At 36.8% G+C, this 12251-nt stretch overlaps 1 protein-coding gene across 2 annotated transcripts in view; it reads left to right on the top strand.

Annotated features, from left to right (window-relative positions):
- Positions 1–12251, top strand: part of Pbx3 (PBX homeobox 3) — a 189658-nt gene that overhangs the window by 137705 nt on the left and 39702 nt on the right. For both annotated transcript variants that reach the window (XM_051185253.1, XM_051185251.1), the window contains exon 3: positions 3732–3973. In XM_051185253.1, coding sequence (XP_051041210.1) covers positions 3732–3973 — 242 coding nt within the window. The remainder of the gene's footprint in view (positions 1–3731; positions 3974–12251) is intronic.

The following is a 12251-nucleotide window of genomic DNA, read 5'->3' as shown; positions in this document are numbered from 1 at the left end:
TATTTGCAGTAGCTGTGATCTGAAAACACTCTTTGGTCCTGGATGAACAGAGGTTACTCATGGTCTAGTGGCTTTGGTCCTTGAAAAAGAGAAAGCCACAAAGCTTAGTGCTCTAAATGTGCACTCCTCTCAGGTCAAGCCTTATTGTGGAGTGTTGTACTGCTAGAGGCTAGCACTGCACAGTCCAGCCAATGCAGATTTCTAATCTGCTTATTTATAATTCAAAAGCTTGCCTATATATTAATGAACCCTTAATGAGCTGTTGAAAATGCTTGAATTACAGTTAGATTATTGAACTGAAACAGCCCTGTAATCATACCATTTGAGTGGGCTGTAGGTACTTTTCACATCTGCAGCTTAGTATTGTGAAGGGTGTGTGTGTATTTGGAGAAAGCTTTATAATAATTTTGACCTGTAATTTATTTATTGCCCTCAGATGCAGTTGTCTAGTTGTCTATGCAGATGCTCTCTCCCATTATCTGTGGGGCAGGTGCACAGCGTGTTGAAAGACAGCTAATTAGGATTTGCTGAAAGATATGCAAAAACTGTGGGCTTATAACAAAGCCAAGTTCATTGTTAAGCAATGTTTTACTGTGTATGATTTGTCTAGATCTTGTGGATACTGGAATGAATGTCATGGCTGTAAGTAGACTATAAATGGAATTTTGGGTTTTTGTTTTGTTTTGCCTCAAAAAAAAAAAAAAAAAAAAAAACTACATAACAGAAAGCTGTAATGTAAAACTTTAAAAGTCTCTTTAGATAGACACGTTTTGAACTAAAATCTTTAAATTGTTGTTTCACCAAGTTTCAGTGTGAAGATTCCAGACCCTTTTGATGTCATAGAGCTGAATCATTCTGGCCTTTGCAAATCTAGTCTCATTAAAATGTTTATAGGTGCCCAGAGGAGTGAGGTGTTGTGACTGGAAGCCATGTGTATTTACCCAGGGGAGGTTAGAGAGCCTAGTAATAGTGATGGAGAGGTAGGAAGGGTAAGAAATCAAATAATGACATCAGTAAAAAAAAAAAAAATTGAAATATTCAAACTGAAAATAACTTTAGAACTCAAGTATTATTATTTAGGCATCCCATAATCATTACTTTGCTTAATAGAAGAAATGTGTTTACTTTTCAAACTGTAGTTTTGATAATGACTTCATTATTGATAAACAGCCTTCTCAATGCTGCCTAATTACACAGTGCTCTCCAGTCCTTTCTATTCACAGGATAAAGCTTCTGTTAGGAAGGAATTTTTCTCATGGGATTTGATGCACATAGTTTAGAAAGTACATACAGACGGATTTCATTGAAACATTTTTCTTCTTCTTGAGGCAAGCACATGTTGACTTACTTATATTTTTACGAAGCAGGCATCATAATAAAAGTATTATAGCTATTAAAAATATGTACTTATAATTTTTCTTGTGTCCACTGCTACTGAGCCTCCTAAGTAGCACAGGGGTAGTACAATATTAAATGTTATCAGATTGCCATAGGTACCTGGTCACTTGCCTTGTGTGTCCCTAATAACTTTTCTTTTCTCATGGTCTGTTTCTTTGGTGTCTTAGTCATCCAGCATCTACTCCTGTGTGCCACACTTGTGTGGGGAACTCAAAGAAGTTTGGTGATTTTTGGCTCTGGCTGTTGGTGTACTATTAAAAAACTTACCATATGCCATGAGAAGATCAGTGTGCTTAAATACAAAGGGAAAATTAGAAACCTTACAGAACCTTGAAGGCAGATTAAAAAAAAAAAAAAAAAAAAACACGTTTGCAGGCAGCTATGGTGGCTTACACCTGTAAGTAATCCTAATATTCCTGAGGAAGAGGTGTTGGGGGGTTGGTCAGTCATGCCAGCTTAGGCAATATGATGAACTGTCTCACTCATCAACAAAGAAAGACTCCTCCCATTTCAGGAGAAGTACAGTTATTTAGAAATGAAGAAGAGAAAAGTGCCCAAAAGTGAGCAAAAGTTGCCTTACAACAGAGAAGTGTGAAGAGCCTAACTTGATTTAAAATGAAGCAGAACTAAAGTGCAAGATGAAATCATCCAGTGAGCTCTCACACACCAAAGCATGGAGAGCAGGGTGTGTAAACCAGGAGTGAGTCTGTCATGAGGTCTTCATCCTCGAAACATTTTAGTGAACCAGAAGAGAGAAAAGATGTTAAATTGAAAACACCAACTTAGCTTCCATGGAGCAGTTCTAGAACACTTCAAGGCAATTCTTTTCTAGCCTCCCACTAACTAGCAAATACACTGTCAGCAATGACATGTTACTAGAGATTTAGCTTAAAGAGTTATCTAACTTTTGGTTTCCCTAGATGAATTTATTGCCTTCATATGTTATAATTTTCAGATCTTATTTGTCTCTGAATAGGCAAGTGATGTAATTTTTAAATTATGGTGACTTAGTTTTATTATTCAATTGAAATTATTTTTAAACAAAAGTGGCAGCTTTAGAATGATTTTTTTTGGGGGGGAGGAAATCAAAGTTGTGCATTTGAGCTAAGGCAACTGAGAGCTCTGTCATACTGCGGTGTAATTCGGGGATCTATGGATGAAGTCTGTTCGTAAAAGAATTGATGGTACATGTAGGTTAGCATATGAAATCTCAGAGCTGGTGATCAGTTGAGTACTTGGCAGCTTATAGATGTTACTGTCATGTAAGTTACACCAGACACAGAGTGTATGCCACTGTGGATAAACAACAGGCACATGCACAAGAAACAGAATCCAAGTGCAAACATAGGAGATGCCAACTCCCCCTCCCCATGCCTTGTAACTAGTGCAGGGAACCTGCTTCTGAACAGATTTACAGAGGTTAATTGGGCTGGGATAGTTTATATTGTGTTACACATTAATGAAAATGCTGATTTTGAGCTGTCATGACTCCAGTGCTTTTTATACTACGATAATTATTTTAAAACTTTGTCTTCTGTGTTGTTGAAAACATCTTGGCAGAAAGCCTGTGTGACCTGATTAAGCCTATGAATTGTCAGCTGTGATCTATCGTACTCAGAAGAGGTTGCTGACTGGCATCACTTGGAAGTTCTTGATGTAAAAGCAGAATGAGATTGAGACTTGTGTGCCCAGCACTCAATTGCTGTGTCAGTGGCACATTTTAAACTGTATTTGGTGTCCTTGTGCAGTTTGCTGGCACATGCCTAACAATGCCCTTTTAATATGTATTTAAGTCTAGCTAATTACTTCATATTGAATGTATTTTTCTTTTGAGATTGCATGATAGAAAAGCGATCTAGTCATATTTATTTCCCCATTTTGGATACAGTTTGTAGATTAAAATTATTTTATGGGAATTTTCAATTCTTTTTCTTTAACTATATAGAGCGTCAGATTAACCATGCTTTGATTAGTTTATTTATATCTCTGCAATATTTTCTTCTTAGGTCCTCCTTCCTACTTTATGCATAAATCATTTAAATCTGAAGCTTGGATAATTAGAATATGCTAAGAAATCGAGTTTACCTCTTTCTAAGAGTCCAAGTTGAGGTTAAATTATGAAGGGATTGTATAAAGAGTCCTAGGATGCATGTAAATGTATTTTGAAAGCAATACTCATAGTCAAACCTGTTTATCAAATATGAGCGATGATGCTCTCAGCATGAATTGTAGTACGCTGATGTTGTTTGATCATTTTCTCAAATAAACAAAATACTCACACTGTTTGTCCTCTGTCTCTCGCTTCTTCTCTCTGTCTTTCTCTTTCCTTGAAGGTCTCAGCATCAGAGGAGCCCAGGAGGAAGACCCTCCCGACCCCCAGCTAATGAGACTGGACAATATGCTTTTGGCAGAAGGGGTTTCAGGTCCTGAGAAAGGTGGGGGATCGGCGGCAGCAGCTGCAGCCGCAGCAGCCTCTGGAGGTTCTTCAGATAACTCTATTGAACACTCAGATTACAGAGCCAAATTGACCCAGATCAGACAAATCTATCACACAGAACTGGAGAAATATGAACAGGTCAGCAGCCGCCACTCTCAGTCCTGCACAAACCCTCTGTTGCTCTTCTACTAGACTGTACTAACCAATCCCAAGGGCCATAAGGGGTAGGTGTTAACACAGACTAAAATAAGCAAAGATGATGTACAAAACCAAGAGTGTTGTGGGAGCCATAAAATTCAGCTAACCCTCATACCCCTTTGTTCCAATTCCATTCATTCCTTATATTCATGGTACCTAACTAGCACACCTGTAAGCCCTTCTTTCCCACTTCCTTCAACCTTGCACTTGGTACCCTGCAGGGCTCTGGAGAACTCAGCCTAGGTAATGGCTTTGTTCATAAGCTTTAACCACTGGCAAAAAGAGAAGCATCATTGCATATTGTATAGTGAGCTTTGTTTGTTTTTTTTTTTTTTTTTTTTTTTCTTTTATCTCATACACTGTGAGTTCTAGGACGCTTAGGACCCTACTGGAATTAATTCTATGGATTGTGTGCTAGACTATGCGGAAGGAGTTTCTGGGATCATTTGAAGATGAGACTCCTGTTAATTGTGACTGTTCCAGGACTGGATAGACTAGGCATTGTGTTCTAAACTTGCTAGCCATACTTCATTGAGCCTCAGGTATCTTTTAGTTTATGCTGTGTCATTGTTCTATGTGCCAATAACAGAAAATCACATTGCTAATTTAACTAGCATGCTATTGATTACCTAATGACTCCTGAGTTCCAGAAACCCATATTAGTTAAAATGTGAGGGAAGTAAGTGTTTCCTGGATTAAATATAATATGGTAAAATGTGGGTAGTCATTTTTAGCATATTTTAGTCAGTAATTTAAAGCTCAAATACTACTTAGATTAAGCACTTCTCATTAACATGGATTCTCATTTGAAAGGTCTGTACAAGATTCACTATTATGTTAACTTTTGAACATACACAAAAATAAAGAGATGAGTTAGGCTGAGTCTGATAAAATAGATACTGCATTTTAGCAGTTATTCGTAATGCACATACACTTTAGTGGGAAATGAATGTGTGTTTGTGGGATGGAGGGGTGTTCCTGGTGACTTACTTTTTCCTGAAAGAAAAAAAAAATGTTAAGAGCTGTTTTAGGCTCATGGCAATATATCTGAGATGTTTCCCATGCTCCCTGCTCCCGTATATGCATGGCTTACTTAGTAACACAACCTGCCAGAGAGGTCTGTTTGTGACTTACAGCTTATGAACCAGCACTGACATATCAGCATCTCAAGTCCACATTCTATTATGGAGCAGTCCTGGTCTCCTGGTCTGTGTCCACCACCCTAATGGTTCTTGTTGCAACCCTCCCTCCCTCCTTCTTTCTCTTCTTCCCTCCCTCCCTCTCTCCCCCTCTGTTCATATTCCTCTCTTCCCTTACCCCCTTCATTACCTCCCCCATTGATCCCTGGAAACCACTCTTTGGTTTTAGTACTGAGTTTTCACAGTTCTCTAAACAGTTTCTGTTGTATATATTGGTCCTCTATGCTGCCTTTTCTTACATTCTGAGAATGATGGTATTGAACATCTTTATCTTTATCCTAGAGGTGAGTGTTCTGAGGAAGAGTAGAAAGATATAGTGTATGTTAAAATGAAGTGCAAAGTAATATTATAAAATTTTCTATTTTGGGGCACAACTTTCTGGGATTCAAAACTATGTTTCATTTGCAAGGATAAATTTTGCTAAAGAATATTCAGATAAGAACTTTGAAAAAATTGTGTATGTGTACCAAAAAAATCCAGCTTTCTGTTTTGACATGAATAATTGAGAATAAATGAAATAAGTCATAGTTGAAAAGTTGCCCTGAGCATAAACAGTAGAAAATGGTTCTAATTTGTAGTATAATCCTAATTGCATAACTTTATGTTAAATAGGTCTATGCATATTTACCAGGCAACTATCACTAATCATCTTGCATAGAAACTGTCATATTGGGGGCCAAATTGCCACATTATACTGCTTGTTCCTGACTGTCCTTTATCACAGTATTCTTCCTTCATACCAGACTTACTGCTTCATCAGATGGCACTGTTAGAAGTTGGATGAAGCTGGCATCAGCAGAAGGCAAGGACTCAAGCCTTCTTATCTTAGAAATGCCCTAAAAATTTCCCATGAGAATTCAGTAGCTTCAGTTTCAACTACTACCAAGATCAGCTCACTAGGATGTGTGTGTGTGTGTGTGTGTGTGTGTGTGTGTGTGTGTTGCCTTTAAAATGCACATTATATATAAGTGCTACATAAATTAATCAATTGTATTTGAATTAAATATAAAATTGAGAAATAACAAATTTAAGTGTTATAATGGACCATATTTCTGGACATAGTTAGTGGCTTCATAGATACTCTAATGTATGTTTTCTTCCTCGTTTTTAAACGTGTTCAGAAGGATATGTGTAGACATGTGGGATCTGTGCAGCACAGTGGGCAGACAGATTATGATGACGTGATCTTAGATTTAGCTGAGTTCTTTTTTATACACTTTGTCTGGTAAGCTCTCTGTTGTTTACAGATGACACATTAGTGTTTAACCTCTTGAGTTGTCTTTGGACAGCTTTAGAGCTGCATTTCTGCCAGTGCTATTTTATAGGAAGAGATTTTCCTCTGTTTAGACCAAAAACAAGGGGCTTTGGTTACGTGAATAGTTAAGTAGAGCTGAGTGGGCAAGGAGTGACATTTCTAAAATAGATAGTATTGCATTTCCATTCTCTAAATGAGGTGAGATTGCCCAGTGTCACTCACTAGTGTAAGACTCAGACATCAAATCAGGTTCTGATCATCTGCTATTGAGTTTTATTGTTCCATAAACAACTGGAAAATAATGCATGTCATCATACTCAAGCATCCTCAGATTGGTTCATGTTGGTTTGTGTTTGAAATGGGAACAGAAACAGATGAAAGCAACAATTTTAAAGATTTCCAAGAAATATATTTCTACCTTAAAAGTGATCATGGGGATGCTGAATGACAGAACGTTTATCAGGAAGTAGGAAGACTGTGCATGTCAAGGCAGAGGCTTTGTTGGGAGATTCTGTGAGTCTCAAAGAAATAAACCACATCAGAATCTTAAGCAGTATTTACTCTGCTGTGTTTTGCAATGAAGCTGTAATGAAAATGTATCTGAAGCCTGCTTGGATTTAGATTGCCATAAAATTAACAAATATCACCACTGCAGTAAATTAAAGAACTTGCAAGTTAAAGCGCAGCCACACTCACAGTGAGCAGGCTAGCATTGCAGCTGGAGCAAAATCACATATAAGCTGCAAGACTCAGTTTTATCTATTAGGGAAGGATTGTCTTTAGACTTCTGTTCTTTCCCTCTAGAAAATGTTCTTTGATCATACATTTTGGAGATAATCATCCAGCTTCACTTATAAATGTTTTTGAGATATTAAATGTTGGATTGTATAGTGAGATATTTAAATGTTACCATTACCTGATAGGGAACAATACCATTCTCCTGTGGTCTTGCTGCTCTGACACCTAGCTGGAATATGATAGTTTCCCAGAGCTTGCAGCAAGCACCTTCATACTTCATCTTGAGTTTATTGCTTTCTTCTACTTGAGAGACAAACCTCGATCTTCTTGATTAGCTACAAATCTTGGAAAATGCCTTTACTGTATTTTCCAGTGTTCCTATGGCTAGAGGACCAGCTGTTGGAATAGAAGAATTTTGAATGAACTTAAGCCCTGGTACTAATGAGTCTTGTTTTTAAGAATCGAAGCTCTTGGTTGAGCTGTGTTTTCTTGGTTTCTCTACCTTGCTATCAAAAGGGAATGAACACACTGGTTTTTGCAAATGAGATTTGACCTCAATGTTGTCCTCTGTTGAAAAGGAAAAGATATATCATGCTCAATGCAGCTCTTCCACTCTGCTTGTAGCAGAAGAAATGCTTGTATACAGGCAATTCATGCTGTAATTTACAGCTGCTGTAATAGAGATGACACATTGAAAGCTATCTACTATAATTATATTGAAATACATTTTTGCTTAAGGCACTGTGAGGTTCCCAGCCTTTCTTTAGCATCTGAGAGGCTGCTTTTTTAATTCATCCCAAATCTACTAAAGCACTAGAACCAGACCTGAACTCTGAATATGCTCAAATCCAGGTACCATTTGGCAATTGCAAAAGACTACAGAGAGCTACTGAGCTTCCTGGAGACTCCTGGGGAATGGAGGATAGAAGAATTTAAGTCACAGTAAAGACCATGTTTGTGGTTTTGGAGTACCCCTACATTATATACTTAAATTTAATTTTGCTGGCAAAAGTCACCCTTTGCTTGTAAAGATTTTATTTTATCAGGTAACCATTGGTGGTATAGCTCAGTGAAAGAGCTCTTCAGTATGGTTTGGTCCTAGGTTCAGTCTGTGGTAGTGGCAAAAAAGGTGTTGATGTATTGCCTTGTTACCATAAATGTCTAGTTCCATTTTGCCTTTCATAATAGTTTACACAGATAAACAAAGGGCACTAACACGTAAATTTTATATTTCAGTCTCCCTAGCAATGCTCCTTTTACCCACTGCTTTATGGGAAGTGTCTTTAGGGTCTCAGGAGTGCTGAGCAAGTGTTCTATTCCAGCCCCTTTTACTTTATATCAAGACAGGGTCTTGCTGAGTTACCCAGGCTGGCCTTGAACTTGTGGGCCTCTCACCTTAGTCTTCTGAGCATCTGGGATTACAGGCGTGTGCCAGCATACACAGCCAGGTTTTACTCACTGCCAGAGATTTTTTTTTGCTTAGAAGGAATATGTGCATATTTCTCTCTTTTTCTGTAAGTTACTGGTTGGTTGGCTGTATATTGATCTCATTCCAGATGGCTTATACAAGATCTTTAAATGCTAACTTTTATCCTTAAATAAGAAGTTGTAGATTTAATAAGTATTCAATGAATATGAAAATCTATAACATTAGAGAAAGTTTATATGAGGTTATCAAAACATCTAGAAACTGAATAGTTAAAGTCAGATTTTAAGGTCAAGAACTGTTTGTCTGAAATGGGGTCTCACTATGTTGCTGAGGCTGGGCTCAAATTCCTGGATTCAGTGAGTCTTCTGCTTCAGCCTTGAAAGTAGCTGGGACTATATCACACATCACACTTGAATCGGCATCTTCCTTAAAAGAGAGAGCTATTATTCTTTCCACCAAACATGGGCTTTAGAATGGGAGCTATATGAATTGTTGCCAATACTTACCTTATTGAGATGGATGCAAATACTGATTCAGCTTTTGGATTGAATCACTGAACCATTTTACAACTTTCTTTAACATTTGCACTTGTCCTTTGACTGATTTCACAGTTTCACATTCAATTATGTGTGTTAAAACTCTTGAGTTTCAACTGAAAAAAATAATCATGTAATTTTTCAGCAACACTGAAAACTTTAGTTTTGCATATAAATATTTCAAATGTATTTTAATTTCAAGGAGACAGTTTTACTAGTCAAAATATCACCAGAGCATTACTAAAATATAAATATTTTAAACCTGGATTATCAGCTAATTTCTGTTTTCTAAAGAAAAAGGAATAAATGGTGAGGAAAAGGGTTATAATAAGAATTTGTTAAAAATGTCTTATCAGATGAAGCTTTCCATGATTTAGGTAAATTGTATTAATATAGTATATTTTTTAAAACATAGGTACTCATTCTGATTTTTAGTAGCTGGATTGAAAGAGAAAGGAATTTCTGCAAATATTTGCATCAGAAAGTTCAAGAAGTCAAAACTCCTTTTCCTAAATATTCCAGTTAGCCAAGTAAATTTGCATTTATATTACAAAAATTTACAAGAAGGGTTTAATTGATAATTCCACTTGGAAAAACAGATGGTGAAAATGGTCTATATTATGTAGTGGTATTATGTAGTGATGTAGTCTTGGGTACAGGGAGATCTGTGAACACCCTGCAGTGTGGACAGCATCAGTTGCCAGCATCTGATTGGGTACCCTTCCAAACAGCTCTGGAATCATTTGAGCATCTACTCTGTTTTGTGTTTTTATGCAGGTACACCTTTTGAAGAGTAGATGATGAGGCACTGCTGTGCTCTCCTCTGAAACCAGTATAGATGATGATGAAAATGAGGCTGTAATTTACTTTCAGTGGTATAAGGGAAAAATACCACTTTGTCTAAAGTATATGCATCTTTCTTAAGGGTGTACCCAGATTTTAATTATCTAAATGTAAATACTTAACGAATTTTACTTAGAGTAATGAGTTAAAGTGCATACCACATAAATGAGATGTTCTAATTAATCATGTATGAACTACTGACTTAAAGAAAAGCTCTCAGTTCTGTGAGTGCTGGGCTAATGCCAAATTGCTTATCAGCATTTTCATTCATAGACGGCTTCATTTAATAAATTGTGAACCGTTCAGCAAATGTTTTAGGAAATTACGAGTTTTTAAGTGCAAAAAGTTTTCTTTAAACCTCCCTTTCCCTCCCTCCCTCCTTCTCTCCCTCCCTCCCTCCCCTCCCCCCCCCATGAACTTCTAGATGCTTATTAGGAATCACAGAGAAAACACCCATCTGGAGAGGGTAAAAATCAGACAAAAACATAGAGATAGAGAGCTACTCTCTCAGGAACCGTTCACATGTTGTCTTGATTACTTACAGTGACATATGCCTTGCCATGGGTGTAACTATAACAAATAGGTTTATAGAAATTTTCAATGTGCAGTGAAAAAGTTAGAACTACTTTTGTACTACAGCCACACAGTTCTCAGTTTGCATTTGCAGTGCTTAGACTCAACACTTTTGAAAACCCCCACCTCCTAGAGCTTTTGCTTGGTATATATAGTCTTTCAATATTTATCATAATAGAAGTTAAAGCTACAAAACTCAGAATATTCATTAATCACTTAAAAATAATAACAAGCTATTACAGGTTAGCCTAATTTTTTTAACTTTATTTTTTAAAATACCTTTAGCTGGGTGTAGTGGCATACACCTTTAATCTCAATATTTGGAAGAAAGAGGCATGTGGATCTCTGTGTTTGAGGCCAGCCTAGTTTACATAGAAAGTTCCAGGAAGGAAAACATAGTGAGACTACCCCTGACTCCACAAAACAAACAAACAAACAAACAAAAAACAAAACAAACATTTATGAGAAGAACATTGCTGAAATTTTACCTTCTTGCAGACACTAAGGTTAGGCATTATAGAAGTGAGCTTTATTCTTGATTTCACTTCCATAATCAATCTCTTGTCATACAGTTGACGTTTACAGGAGGTTTCTGGGTTTACACATTGGAAAAGAGAAGAGATGGCTAGGTTTCAATATCCTTTTCAGATTATTGTGGATGTCCTTTTTTATAATTGAAACATAACGAGTTACAGTTATAACAGAGAGTTTCCAGAAGGTAATCTGAAACTGTATGAATGGATGTGTTGTCTTCTGTTCCTTAGGAACCCGAGTCTAATTTGTACTTTGAATAGATTTCTTCCCTATGTACTATGCATACTTATGTAGTATAGTAAATTGATCAATTTGGAAGTATACTCACTGGATTAAGGATATCTTATGTGTAATAATGCATGTCATTATCTATGACAATAGACTCCCTAAAGTCATCACTGAATATCAGAAACTCTCCAGGAAAACTATCAAGGTCACAAGTTTTCAGAAACCCAACTTTCCATTTGAAAACTAAAATTTTATTATTGGTACACATTCTGCCAGCTATGTATGTCTACATGATGGACCAAATCACATGGTTCATTTTTGAGAAAACATCTGCCAAATAGCCAACTCCAAATAATAATTTATCTGTTTTCTTTTCATATAAAAATAGCATTCTGGGGGAAAGTGACTAAACTATGAATTTAATCATAGCTTTCCTGAGCCAGTTACCCTTTGATATGCAGGAGAAGATCTTTCTGTGTGCTTCCCGTTTGCCACACAGAATATTAAAGACAGTTCAAGTGCTGAGATGTAATAAGATGGACAGTCTGCAATCTTCACTAAGAATGTTCCTGAATGAGACTGGCCTATGTGTTTATGTGAGTGTGGTTGTGATGTTTGTCTGTCATCTGTCTGTCTGTCTGATGAACTATTTCAAGGATTACCAAGCATATTTGTTCACAAAAATGTTCTAGTGCTGTGCTGACCCATGTAACAGCCAGGAGCCATTAGCTACTGGTAGCTAGTGAAGTATGTCAAGTTAAACTAATCTGAACTGAGATGTAAAATATACACTGTATTTGAAGGAGTACAGAAAAGGATATGAACTACCTCAGTGACAGTTTTAAAGCATTTATTATGTATTGAAATGTTATTCATGAATTGT

This window comes from Phodopus roborovskii, unplaced genomic scaffold, assembly GCF_943737965.1.
Source record: "Phodopus roborovskii unplaced genomic scaffold, PHOROB, whole genome shotgun sequence".
Classification (NCBI taxonomy): Eukaryota; Metazoa; Chordata; class Mammalia; order Rodentia; family Cricetidae; genus Phodopus; species Phodopus roborovskii.
This window is presented reverse-complemented; position numbering and strand designations above follow the sequence as displayed.